General features: G+C 53.8%; 1 protein-coding gene across 1 annotated transcript; it reads left to right on the top strand.

Annotated features, from left to right (window-relative positions):
* Positions 1 to 471: 471 nt before the first annotated feature.
* TULP1 (TUB like protein 1) lies at positions 472 to 13,390 on the top strand (the record flags this gene model as incomplete). The annotated part of the gene is made up of 14 exons (XM_084259275.1): positions 472 to 575; positions 623 to 674; positions 1,068 to 1,161; positions 1,430 to 1,588; positions 2,186 to 2,323; positions 3,086 to 3,184; positions 3,259 to 3,378; positions 3,664 to 3,785; positions 5,875 to 6,045; positions 6,228 to 6,340; positions 7,677 to 7,785; positions 7,865 to 7,963; positions 11,546 to 11,717; positions 13,257 to 13,390. The coding sequence occupies 14 exons, from the start codon at positions 472 to 474 to the stop codon at positions 13,388 to 13,390; spliced, it is 1,686 nt and encodes a 561-aa protein (XP_084115401.1).
* Positions 13,391 to 13,475: the final 85 nt, after the last annotated feature.

The following is a 13,475-nucleotide window of genomic DNA, read 5'->3' on the forward strand; positions in this document are numbered from 1 at the left end:
GTGAATCCTCTCACTCCCCACAACTCTGGCCTACACCCCAGCTCTCTGTGCAAAAATAAATAAATATTTAAAAAATTTTACATATATGCCCACAGTATAGCATATTTCTTTATAAAGTATATGCACATGGTTTTGTCAATTTATATATTAAATGTTTGCAAATCCAAGTTCTTAAGTTTTTATGAGTGATAAGTAGACTATCTGACCTAATATTTTCTTCTAGTGGCCCACTGTCAACTGACAAATTACAAGTCAGCACCTCTAATGCAAAGGGGGGGGGGTGGCCACGAGCACACACACACCCCAACACCCCTGTCCCCCCCAAGCCCCGTGAATGCTACCAGGCCTCCACCCTCTTGAACCAATGGGAGGCAGATGGAGATGAGCCTGGATTAGCTGGGGGAAGGGAGGAGCAGGGGCTCCTAGGGGAGCAGAGCGGCCAGAGCAGGGGTGCAGATGGGCGAAGGCACCATGCCGCTGCAGGAGGACACCCTCCGAGAGGTGTGGACCTCCGACAGGTCCGAAGCCCCTGTCCCCTCATCATCCTACCCGAACCCTGGGGTCCCCTATGGAAGGTTTGGGAAGGGGGAGGGACACAGACTGGTTCCTCTGCTACCCTCAGCGGGCACGAGGAGGAAGACCGGAGAGCAGAGGTCCAGGGGCTCCAGCAGCCGGTATGTCACCCCCCTCGGAAAGGAGGCGTTAAAGATCCCTCGCTGCGCGGAAACCCACACCAGGCAGGGGGACTGGGGTGGGGAAGGTCCTCAGTTTCTAGGGGTGCTTGCTTCCTTAATGTTTTTTGTTTGTTTGTTGTTGTTGGGGTTTTTGGGGGGAATGGAGGAAAGGTAGAGGTGTTTGGGGACCTGGGTTGTCGGGGAGAGGAATTTGGACTCTGGGGGCCTCGGAGGTGCCCATGACGCACAGGAGGGAGCCTCACCCCGAGAAGCAGGTCGCAATTCCCCTCCGATTCATCCGCGGTTATTTCTGGCAGCTCAAGAGATTAGAAGTGTCGGGCAGCTTGCGGGACCCCCCTCTCTCCCTCTCCCTCCTTCTGGCCCCCCACTCAGCAGCGACCCGTGCGGGGACAGAAGCCGAGGAAGAAAAAGACCGAAGCCCCTGAGTCTCCCCGCCCGCCGAGATCGCGGCCCCCAAGACCTGGAGGTGGGGGGGCAGGGTCCGCGGGCGCCCCCCGGCGAGGGACGTGGAGGGGATCCTGGGGCGCGCGGAGCGGGGAAGTGGGGAGCAGCCGGGAGCAGCCGAGGCAGAGCGGGCCGGGGCTGAGCCGGGTGGGGGCCGGAGCGATGAATGCAAGCCCCGGGAGAGGCGACGACGGCGGAAAAGAGCCGGGGAGACCCCGCTGAGGCACCCTAAGGGGGGCGCGGGACGCCGGCGGGGGGGGGCTCTGCCTGAACCCCGCGTCTCGGCTCAGTCGGGAGGAGGGGGCGGCCGCGGGAGGACCCCGCCGCGGAGCCGGCCGAGCGCAGGGCGCGGCAGACCGAGCGCGCCCAGTTCCTCAGGGACCCCGAGGCCCGGCGGCGCGACCCTCGGGGAACCTGCCTGGCGGCGGGCGCCGGGGACGCGTTGGACGGTGAGCGGGGCTGGGCCGCGGGGAGGGCGGGTGGGGCGGAGCCGGGGCTCGGTGGGGACCGCCCGCGAGCCGCGGCGCCCCGAAAGCAGCCTCCGCCTCTGAGGTCGCGGCTGTGCGCCCGCAAACGCTGCTTTCTTGTTTTCCCCTCTTTCCGCCTGGGGAAACTGAGGCACCGCGAGGTTTTTGCTTGCTTGCTCTGAACTACAGCTCAGCTCCGGGAGGGGCCGAGTGGAGGGAGGGGTCTGACTCCAGGTCAGCCACTGAGGGGCAGGGCGGAAGGCAGGCCAAGGAAAGTGCGAGGACCAGGGGGTGCAACAAGAGGGCCAGAGAAAGGGCAGCTCAGGTGTGCAGGGTGTGAGGAGGCAGCCCAGCGAGAGGAAGGGCCTCTGGGGAAACGTTTTCCCGTAAGAGGATTCCCAGGAGTTCTCCCCAAGCCCCCCTGCACCTTGGGGTCACTCCCATTCTTGAAGGACAGTTCTGGGAACTGCTGCCCCCTCCCCCTCCCCTGGATTCCCCACTTTCCAGCAATCTGGAGGGACGGGGATCCCATTAAGAGGGCCCACCCCAAACCCCATTATGAGGAGTTTCCACCTACAGAAGATGAGGAGGAGGAAGAAGAGGACCAGGAGGATGAAGAGAAAGAAGAGGAAGGAAAGAAAGAGAAAATCCCTCTGCCCCCCAAAGAGAAGGCTTCCACAGATATCAAGAAGAGGGTCAAGGCCCAGGGCCAGAGGGGTAGGTGTGGAGGGTATGGAAGCATCTGCTAGGCCCTGCCCTTGAGGGGCTGCGAGTTGGTTGATTCTCAGGACTGGAGACATCAAAAGGTCACCCAGTGCCTGGACCAGAGGGTTCCTGCCCAGGATAGTCCTTAAGGACCAAGATCAACCTGTGCCTGGCCCCACCTGCCCCTGCGCAGGGTGCTCAGTGGCCTAGGCAGGGGAGGGCAGAGGATTTTCATTTTCTTTGTGATTTCTGTTTAGTGTTCTTTTTTTAACTCAATATGAATTGTTGTTATAATTTTTATGAAAGTATCAAAGTGATCACAGTAAAAACCAGTCAGTGAGTAAATGTGATGGCTCCCTGGCCTGAGCCCCCCCCCCCCCCCCCGGAGGTTCTCTAAACAGGATCAGAGGCTGGACCTTTGTGAGCAGGAACGTGCATTCCAGCACTGTCCAGGGGGACCCAAAGGAAGCCAAGGTGGGAGCTGGGATTCAGAGGCTCAGTTAGGAGGTCTGGCTTGCACTCCATCCCTCCGTCCATCCATCCAGCCAGCCAGCCAGCCAGCTATCCAGCCAGCCAGCCAGCCATTCAGTAACTGCTTAATAAATTCCTTGAGTTTGCCCACTCCTTTTTGAACTCAGGACTGAAAATGTGACCTACAGAAGATAGATTCTGGGTCCTAGTCAGGCCTCAGCCTCCCTGGGGACTGGAGGAACAGTTAGGTGGTCTTCAGCCCCAAAGGCTCTTCTCTGTCTAACCCCCACCTGCCATTTCCAGGGGACCTGGGAAGCCCTGTCCGCCCACCAAAACCTCTGCGCGCTAAGAAGGAGGTGCCGGTGGAGGAAGGGACCGAGCTGAGAAAGATCAAGAAAAAAGGTGAGTCCAGTCTAGGAAAAAACAGGGCTCTGGGTGCGATGGGCCTGTGACCCTTTCACATTCGCACAATGCAGGCTCTGGGGAGGCGGACAAGGACCCCCCCGCAAGTCCAACCAGAGTAAGGAAGAAGGTGCCAGCAGCCATGTTTCTGGTTGGAGAGGATGGTCCACCCGAGAAAGCTTTGAAGAAGAAAGGTGGGTTGCAATGACAGTCTCAGGGCATGGGGAGCTGGGGTGCAGTGTAGGTCAAGGAGTGTGGTTTCCAGAGTCAGAAGACTTGGGGGACATCTGAACCCCCTGCCTCTACTAGCTATGTGGCCTCAGAACAATGTCTTAGCCTTTCTGACCATAGCAACACGGGCTCTTCCCTTGTGGTGTGGGAAGAGTCCACAGGAGACATGGGCTTTGGAAGCACTTTGCAACCCTGCAGTGCTCCCCCAGGGTGAGGGCTTACCAGGCTTATCCCCGCTCCATGCCCAGGTACTCCCAAAGGCTCAGAAGGGAAGAGGAAGAAGGAAGAGGACGAGGAGGGAGAGCTGGCAGCAGGAGTGACCAAGAACAGCAATCAGAAGGGCAAAGCGAAAGGAAAAGGCAAAAAGGTTGTGGCACAGGAGCTGAGCCCCTTCAGGGAGCAGTGAGAGGGGCCTGGGCTTGGGGGACTAGAATGTGGGTCCTCGCATACTGGGGCTGTAGGGTTAGAATCTTGGCTTCCCCTCTGGCAACAGAATATAAGCACAAAGGGCACCAGGCTTTTGAGAACAGAAGAGGCTATTGTGGGGTCACCAGACTGGGACTGAGGGTCACCACCTGAGGCCTTATGTCATGTAGTCTGAGCCCTCCCTCTGCAGCCTGACCATCAGGCACTGCCAGAAATGCTCACACAGCCCACACAGGAAGAGACACACTTTCCGTACCAGGGAGGGGAAGTGTACAGGGAGACCGGCACCTATGTACAGACCAGAGGGCACATGGACCAATGGCCTTCTCCGTGAGCTATTAAAAAAAAGTCCCCCCTACTGCTCCGAGTTCCCCAAGCACTTTCTGCTACTCCACCCAGGACCTCCAGCTTTATAGTAACTAAACTATCTAGCAACAAAAAGGTCAACATGGGCTGCCAGGGACTTGCAGGGATCTCCTCCAGGCCTACCGGGGGCCATTCTTATTGGCTTTCTCCACATCATATTCTATAATCTTGTATTTTCCCAATTTTCTTCTGGTACTGTGGAGAGTGGGCAAGACATGTTCACTTGCCCACTGGCTAAGGCTCGCTCTCCAACACTAACCTCACCTCACACACGGTGCAGTCCCGCCCTCAGCAAAAATGACCAACATCATGACTTCTTAGTGGCTCATGGATAGTATTTGATCCTTAAATGCATGCCCCAGGCTGCAGCCCCTACTTTCCCCTGCTGGGAAAGTTGGGGTTAGAATCTCACCTCCTCCTCTTAAGAAGGACAGAGCATGAGAGTGAAAGGCACCAGGCCACCCTCAGGCCTCATGCAACCAAATTATTATTAGGAGCTTTGCAATGAGCAAAGTGAGCTTATTTCTTCATTCTTGTATTAACTATATATATTGCTGTAAACTTAGTGTCTTAAAACAACAAACATTTATTTCCTTAATTTATATGAGTCACAAATCCAGGAGTAGCTTAACAGGGTAATTTGACTTAGGGTATTGTGACTTTAGTCACGATGTCAACTGGGATTGTAGTTATCCTGAAAGCTTCACTGCAAAGTGAGGATCTGCCTCTAAAATGGTGACAGGGCAGCCAACTTCCCCTGGGGCGCAGACAGCAGAAGCCACTGCATCTTTTATGACCAAGTCTTACTAGGAAATGTCTCTCCCCCATCACTTCTGCCATATTCTGTGGGTCACAAAGGCCACCCCTGATACAGTGGAGGGAACAAAACAAAGGCCTAAATAGGATAGGGCAGGGCTCCTTGGAGGCCATCTTGGAAGCCGGCTACCACATTCATTGACAACGTATGGTCATAATAATCACAGCAGCTGACACTTCTCTATCGCTGTATGCCCCAGCCCCACCTCAGTTCACCCCCTGAGATAGTGTCCAGAGAGGGAAGGTCTTCCTAAACATTCTGGGTCTGACAGGAGCCTGGGCAGGATTCAAATGCTCCTCTTGCTAGCTGTATGAACACGGACAAGTCATTTCATTTCTCTGGGCCCCAACTTCTTTATCTGTAAAATTGGGCCACCACCTCAGTTAATTTGATATGAGCATTAAGTGAGCTAATATTTGAAAAGTGCTCAGAACTATACCTGCCACGGTGGTAGTTCTTTATATAAGTGTGTTAAACGCATAAATAAGGTCTGTCCCAGGTATCCACTCTCACCCTACCTACTTCTTAGATGGAAAAAACTGGGTCAAAACTTAAAAATATGACAATTACTAGTGAAACCAGAATTTGCACCGACACTGACTCCAGAGCCTGGGCCGTTATTCACAAGGTGACCAATAATAATAAAGCACACAGCTCCCCAGAACCTCCTAACTGGGGTGCTTGAGGAGCCAAGCTATTGGGGAGGTGTGAGGGCCCATCACACTCTAGCTGGCCTCTCCCTCCCTCCCAACAGAGAGCAGTGAGTTGTCCTGCCTGTCCAGGTAGTGGGGACACACTGAGGGCAGGGGAGCGAGTGCTCTGTGGGTGATGCACCCTCTGCCCCACCCAGAAGGAGGACAGAGCCACGTCCCCACCAGTGGAAGTGGGTGAACCCCAGGAGTTTGTGCTTCAGCCTGCCCCCCAGGGCCGGACGGTGCGTTGCCGGCTGACCCGGGACAAGAAGGGTATAGATCGGGGCCTGTACCCCTCCTACTTCCTGCACCTGGACACGGAGAAGAAGGTGGGTAGGGGAGAGGTGAGGGAGAGAAAACAGAGGAGGTGCCAGGACCCAGGCGGAGGGAAGGTCAAGGGCAAAGGTGAGGGGTTGGGTTTCAGGGGCAGGGGGCCTTCTCTTTCCCCTCACCCTCCTCCTTCTGCCACTGTCTTCTCTTCCCATCCTCTCTCCTATCTCCCCCTCCCCAGGTGTTCCTCTTGGCTGGCAGGAAACGGAAACGGAGTAAGACAGCCAATTACCTCATCTCCAGCGACCCTACCAATCTGTCCCGTGGAGGGGAGAATTTCATCGGGAAGCTGAGGTGGGCTGGGCTCCCTGGCGCTAGGAGGTCTGGGCAGGAAGAGGGCCGTGCTGTCATCTCTGTTCCCCTGGGCCTGCAGAGTGCCCGCCACAATGGACTAGTCAGAAGCGTTCCCCAGCCCAGAGCTTCTCACACTTTGCACAGTGGGTCTGAGGTGGGGGTAAGATTCTGCATTTTTTTTTAAAGATTTATTTATTTATGCATACAAGAACTGGGGTATAGGCCAGAGATGTGGGGGGTGAAAGGATTCACCAGAGACAGAGTGGGAAGCAGAACAGGCGGATCTACTGAAATACACTGCTGAGGGGAGCAGCGGGAGAGACGGGAGAGGTCTGCTGTGCCATGTGGGTCACCCCCCTGGCAGGGGATGGAACTCATGCTGCAGAGACTACGGATTGCTTCATGTGCTGTGCTTAACCCCTTGTGCCACCAGGGAAGCCCGCATTCTGCTCATACTGCCGATCCAGGGACCTCATCTGGAGTAGGGCACAAGTTGTGAGGGTAGGGCTCTGCCTGTCTTGTCCATGGTTGAATTCCTAGCATCTGGCACATGATGGCTACTCAAAATATATTTACTAAGTGAATAAATGAACAAATATTTAGCACCTACTCTGTGTTGTCTCCAATGACCGCTCATATAATCCTTACCACAAATCCAAGAAGTGGGACCCTGAGGCAGGCTTTAGTTCTTTTACTTATGTATTTAACAAACACTATGTAAATAATCCTTTTTATCAACCAAATGAAAAGATTATCATTGTGCCCACATTACAGAAGAGAAAGTCAAGGCTCAGAGAGCGTAAGTAACTTGCATAAGATCAGACAGCTGGTGGCGCAGGCGGTTGAGCACAGCGCTGTGAAGCTATCCGCACCATCTGCAGCACAGGTTCCATCCCCGCCTGCCGGGGAGCTACCCACATGGTGCAGCAGACCTCTCCTGTATCACCTGCTGCTCCCCTCAGCAGTGTATTTCAGTCAGTCTGCCTGTTCTGTTCCCCCCTCTGTCTCTGGTGAATCCTCTCACCCTCCAGCTCCTCTGGCCTGTACCCTAGTTCTTGTATGCATGAATGAATAAATCTTTAAAAAAAAAAAAAAAGATCACACAGCTGGTAAGAGATGGAGCTGAGAATTGAACCGTACCCAGCCTCCCCTTTCTAGATGCAGCTTTTTAAAAGACCCCGTAGGAAAAGCCTGGGTAAGAGACCTGAATTGCTCAGTCCTAAGTCACCCCTACCTTTGAGGTTGGAAGCTCACGATCTGCTTGGCTGTGAGGGAGAGTCTTGGGGCAGGGGTGTGGAAAGCCCCAGCCCCGCCGCCAGCTCTACCGTGCTTGCAGGTCCAACCTCCTGGGGAACCGCTTCACAGTTTTTGACAATGGGCAGAACCCGAAAAGAGGTGGTGCGGATGTGGGGAGCCTTCGGCAGGAGCTGGCAGCTGTAATCTATGTGAGAGCCTCCCCCTCCCCCAACCCCTCGGCAGGCCTTCCCCTTGCACCGGCTGGCCCAACTGCCTTCTTGCTCCCAGGAAACCAATGTGCTGGGCTTCCGAGGCCCCCGGCGCATGACTGTCATCATTCCCGGCATGAATGCGGACAACCAGACGGTTCCCATCCGGCCCCGAAACGTGAGCCCCTGTGTCCTTGACGCCTCTGAGGGCCCTGCCGCCTACTTGAACCAACCCCAGGGAGTGGCGAGTGGGCACTCAACTTGCAGAATACCCAGCCCCCTGAACATACCTAACACATAAGACACAAATTCATTCTAGCAACTTGTGAATTGGAGGGGGTGGGGGGGTACGGAACTGAATTCACTGAAACAAGCACAATTTCTCTTTTCTGTTTGTTTAGCGTACACCAAATCATTCATCCATGTATTTATTCAGCACACACATATTGAGTGTAGAGTCTTTGTCTGGGTGCCTGGAGGACACCTGAGGACATAACAAGGAGCTGTCCCCCCCTCCCCAACTCCCCGGGGAAGCTTGTGGAGGGAGACAGACAGGAGACAGTAAATGTGATGATCCAATAAATTTATAGGATGTTAGCAGGTGATAAGTACTGTAGGGAAAAAAGTGTCAAATAGGGAAAGGAAGCTGAAAAGTGTGTGTGTGTGTGTGTGTTTTGAACTTAAAAATCAGTGGTCAGGGCCTCCCCTGGTGGCGCAGCGGGTGAGCAGCAGTTGAGCACTGGCCTGCGAGGCTGCCCACAGCCTCTGCGGTGCCGGTTCAATCCCCGGCCCCTGGCGAGGGTCCCACATGGCGCGCAGACCTCTCCTGCCGCCCGCTGCTCCCCTCAGCAGTGTGCTTCGGTCCTTCTGCCTGCTCTGCTACCCGCTCTGGCTCTGGTGAATTCTCTCACTCTCCTGAGCTTCTGACTGAACCCAGTGCTTGTATAAATAAATAAAATAATTCTTTAAAAAAAAAAAATCAGGGCCTCCCCTGGTGGCACAGCGGTTGAGCGCTGGGCTGCAGAGCTGCCCGCAGCCTCTGCAGCGCTGGTTTGATCCCCGGCCACCAGGTGAGGGTCCCACATAGCCACAGACCTCTCCTGCCGCCCGCTGCTCCCCTCAGCAGTGTATTTCGTCAGTCTGCCTGTTCTGTTCCCCACTCTGGCTCTGGTGAATTCTCTCACCCTCCCGCGCTTCTGACTGTACCCAGTGCTTGTATAGATAAATGAATAAATCTTTAAAATAAATAAATAAATAAATAAATAATCAGTGGTCAGAGTGGGTCTCATTGAGAAGGTGAAATTTGAGCAGTCTTGAAGAAGGTGAGGGAGGAAGCCTGTGGATATCTGGGGAAAGAGCATCCCCCAAAGGATGAGTCAGTGCAAAGGCCCTGAGGCAGGAGAGTGCCTAATGGGTTAGAGGACCAGCAAAGTGCTAATGAGGCCTGGGGAAGATGAGGTCAGAGGTGAGAGTGAGGGGCAGTAACTGGTTTTAACTGAGAGAAACAGAAAGTCTTACAAAGATTTTGAACAAAGAAATGGCATAATATGACATATATTTTGTTTAAAGATTTATTTGTGCATACAAGAGCGGGGGTATAGGCCAGAGGTGCGGGGGTTGAGAGGAATCATCAGAGACAGAGTAGGGAACAGAACAGGTAGAGTGACTGAAATAAACTGCCGAGGGGAGCAGCGGGCGAGACAGGAGAGCAGCAGGCAAGGCCCACTGCTGTGTCATGTGGGTCACCTCCCTGGACAGGGATTGAACTCATGCTACAGTGGCTGCAGATAGCTTTGAGGTGCTGCGTTTTAATCCCTTGTACCACCAGGGAAGCCCTGACTTATATTTTATATATATTTTTTAAAGATTTATTTATTTTTTTATACAAGCACTGGGTACAGTCAGAAGCGCGGGAGGGTGAGAGAATTCACCAGAGCCAGAGCAGGGAACAGAACAGGCAGACCGATGACATACACTGCTGAGGGGAGCAGCAGGCGGCAGGAGAGGTCGGCGCGCCATGTGGGACCCTCGCCCGGCGGCCGGGGATCGAACCAGTACTGCAGAGGCCGTGGGCAGCTTCGCAGCCCAGCGCTCAACCGCTGCGCCACCAGGGGAGCCCCCTGACTTATATTTTAAAAAGCAAAGGTTGTTTGTTTTGCACATGTGTTTGTGAGGTGTAGGGTAAAATGCGGAGACATCCTAGAGAGAGGCCACCTCCTTTAGCGTGCCAGCCCCATGCTCTGTTCCTTGGCACTGCAGATCGGCTAGCCCAGGACTTCAGGGATGGGATAACTGGCATGGCCCATGTTCACTGTGATGTCACTCTACTCATTTACAATGGAAAATAATACCCCTGTCAGCTGATCATACATCCTTCCCTGCTGGAAAGTCATGCAGTAATCAGAGGCCTGGCAACCCACGGGGCAACAGCCGTGCAAGGTTCCGGTCTCAAGAAGCCTGTGGGTCCCACAGTCGCTCCTTCCATGCCTGGAATAAATGCACGAACCCTTCAAAGGCTGTGCCTCCCACGCATGTAAGCTTGATAAGAACTACCCGGTGCTGCCCTGGGCCTCTCTTTATCATCTCATAGTTCATCATTCTATAATCATTTATTAAAGCCAGGCACTGAAGATCCAAAATCAATAAGTTACCATCAAAACAATATTTAATATGTATTGAGCTTTTTTACTCTGCCAGGAATTTTTCTAAATAACACATCATTTACTATTAATTTATTTAACTCACAATACCTCATTGTGTTGGGAAACTAAGGCACAGACATTGATAAAATACTATGCTTGCCTTAGAGTACCTAATCCCTGTCCATTAAGGTGCAGTGAGAGAAATAGTAAGAGCAAGGTTACAGAAGCTCAGAGTTAAAACATCTAAACCAGATGTGGGGTCAGGAAGGCTACTTGGAGAAGGGCTAACTCTAAAACCATGAAGTAGAACAGGTGGAAGGAAAGTCAGAGAAGAAATAGCTCAGGAACACCATCAGACACTGCTCCTTCCTGCCAGAAAGTCTCCTCTAGGACGTTTTATTTTATTTTATTTTATTTTTAAAGATTTATTGATTTATTTATACATGCACTGGGTACAGTCAGAAGCGCGGGAGGGTGAGAGAATTCACCAGAGCCAGAGCAGGGAGCAGAGCAGGCAGAAGGACCAAAGTACATTGCTGAGGGGAGCAGCGGGCGGCAGGAGAGGTCTGCGCACCATGCGGGACCCTCCTCCAGTGGCCGGGGAACTGCCGGGGATCGAACCGGCGCCGCAGAGGCTGCGGGCAGCTTGGCAACCCAGCGCTCAAACACTGCGCCACCGGGGAGGCCCTAGGACGTTTTATTTTAACCACTGTTTTCCTGTCTATCTCCCCAAGTTCAACTGTGAACACCTTATAGGTCCTAAAATGTCTGCCTCGTCCTTGTAATCAGGTGCCAGCATGTGGTTGTTCTTGGGAACTCATGGCACCAATGGCATGGAGCACCTACTGTGTGCCGCATGCTGCTTTCTAACCCTTCCTGCTGGCTTTCTACAGCAAGGCCCCATTTTCACAGAGGTACACCCTAACCACCACACATCCATCAAGCATGCTCTCAAGGGAACCTTGATGGATGTTGACATGAGGCTGCACGCCTGCACGCACACACGCAAAGGCATGCACAGGTCCCCAGGCCCCACCCCTTGTCAGTTCTGAGAGATCTCTCTGCTACCCCTAACTGTCGTCTTTCTACCTACTCCCCCCCCCCCCCCCCGCACCCAGGCCAGGGATGGGCTGCTGGTGCGCTGGCAGAACAAGATACTGGAGAACCTCATCGAGCTACACAACAAACCACCTGTCTGGAATGAAGACAGCGGCTCCTACACCCTTAACTTCCAAGGTCGAGTTACCCAGGCCTCAGTCAAGAACTTCCAGATTGTCCATGCTGATGACCGTGAGTAGCTGAGAGCCCAGCCCAAGTCCTTCCCCACCATCTCCAGGACTTTGACTCTCGGCTCACTCAAGTCTTTCACCCCCACCATTCTCGGCCCCCCACCCTCCACTCCATGAAACTGTCCTTTATTGCTGGAGCTGGGACATCCCATCCAGCAGTCACTCCTCCAGGGTGTTGACACTGATCCCAGGAGCCTCAGATAATCCAAGGAAGTATGTTGGGGCCTGTGGTTCCAGGCTCTTATTCTAGCATTAACCAGAGCCCTGGGGCAGATAAGGGAATATTCTGGGTAAGACTGTGTTGAAGGGAGAGTTAAGCTGTTAGCATTTGAAAAACAGATAGCCCCAACTTTTTGTGGCTAAAGAGGGTGCTAAGGCTCAGAGAGAAGCACCTTACCCACAGTCCCTTGGCAACTCCGGGTTACACCGGCCCCAAAATGTGCTTACATGTTACTTCCTATGTGCCAGGCACAGCTCTCAGGACTTTACAGATACTGAATTATTAAATTCTTTGAACAACCCTTGAGAAAGGTATTATTATTGTCCCTATTGCAGATGAGAAAACTGAGGTACAGGGAGGTTAAGTAACTTGCCCAAAGTCACACAGCTAATTAGATCCCAGGGAGTCTCAATCCAGTGCCTGGGACTCCAAACCACATCAAGACGGCTGCTTTTAGGGACGACAACACATTTCTCAGTGCCTTCTCTATTATCTTCCCTTAAGTGAGGTCAAAGGCCTCACTTGGGGAGCTCAGGGAACAAGATGTAACTAGAATACAAGTAAAAATATCCCTGTTACAAGCCTGGGGAAAAGGTGCCCCCCAACGGGTTGAGGAAGTTTGGGGTGGAACCGTGTCTCCCAAGGAATGCTAGGTTAACAAGGTTGGCTATCCCCCACTCCATCCTAGGGATGTGTCCCCAATGTCACCTGTCCTGTGGCCTTGGAAAACTGCTCTCCAGATCACATTTCTGGTGGAGCACAGTCTGCCAGGTTGGGGGTATTTTTAGCAACTTCCTGTCCCTATGGATGCTGGGGACAGTGTTGGGATTGGGGCTGGGAACCTGGACCAGATGTGGGAGAGGTAATGAGTGGGGCCACTGGGTTGGGAAGGGAACTTGGGGATCAGTCAAGGATAGAGCCTGTCCCTCTGAGAGAGGACTTGGGTCTAGAGGTAGGGAAAGGAATGGGGTCAGAAGACAAAGTGGATATTGGAACCAGGCTTGGGGTGGTGTGACAGCCCCCCATGCCTAAGTGGTGGTTATATGCATAGCTCTGAGCAGCAGAAGATAAGGCAGGGTCCCTGCCCTCCGGGGCGTCCCGACGGGTGGTGAAGCTGTAGGTGGGTCTAGTTTTCCTACACGGGAGTGGTGTTGGCCGGGGGCGAGGGTGGATGGCGGCTGAATAACTAACTGATGGTGACTGAGGCTTGGGCGCCAAGGCACAGGGGGCAATGTTCCCCCAGTGTGGAGGGCATTGTCTACAACCCCCAAGCTCCGGCCCCAGGAGGCCTCTGGCCGCCCCACCCTTGTGTGTTCACAGCCGACTACATCGTGCTGCAGTTCGGCCGCGTGGCGGACGACGCCTTCACCCTGGACTACCGGTACCCGCTGTGCGCCCTGCAGGCGTTCGCCATCGCCCTCTCCAGTTTCGACGGGAAGTTGGCCTGCGAGTGATCCCGGTCGCCCCCCAGGGTCCCCAAAGCCCGCCAGCGTGGGGGAAGCGATTCAGCAGAGACTTGCAGGCTCCCTTTACCAAAGA

Source organism: Talpa europaea, assembly GCF_964194135.1.
Source record: "Talpa europaea genome assembly, chromosome: 2".
NCBI classification, from domain to species: Eukaryota; Metazoa; Chordata; class Mammalia; order Eulipotyphla; family Talpidae; genus Talpa; species Talpa europaea.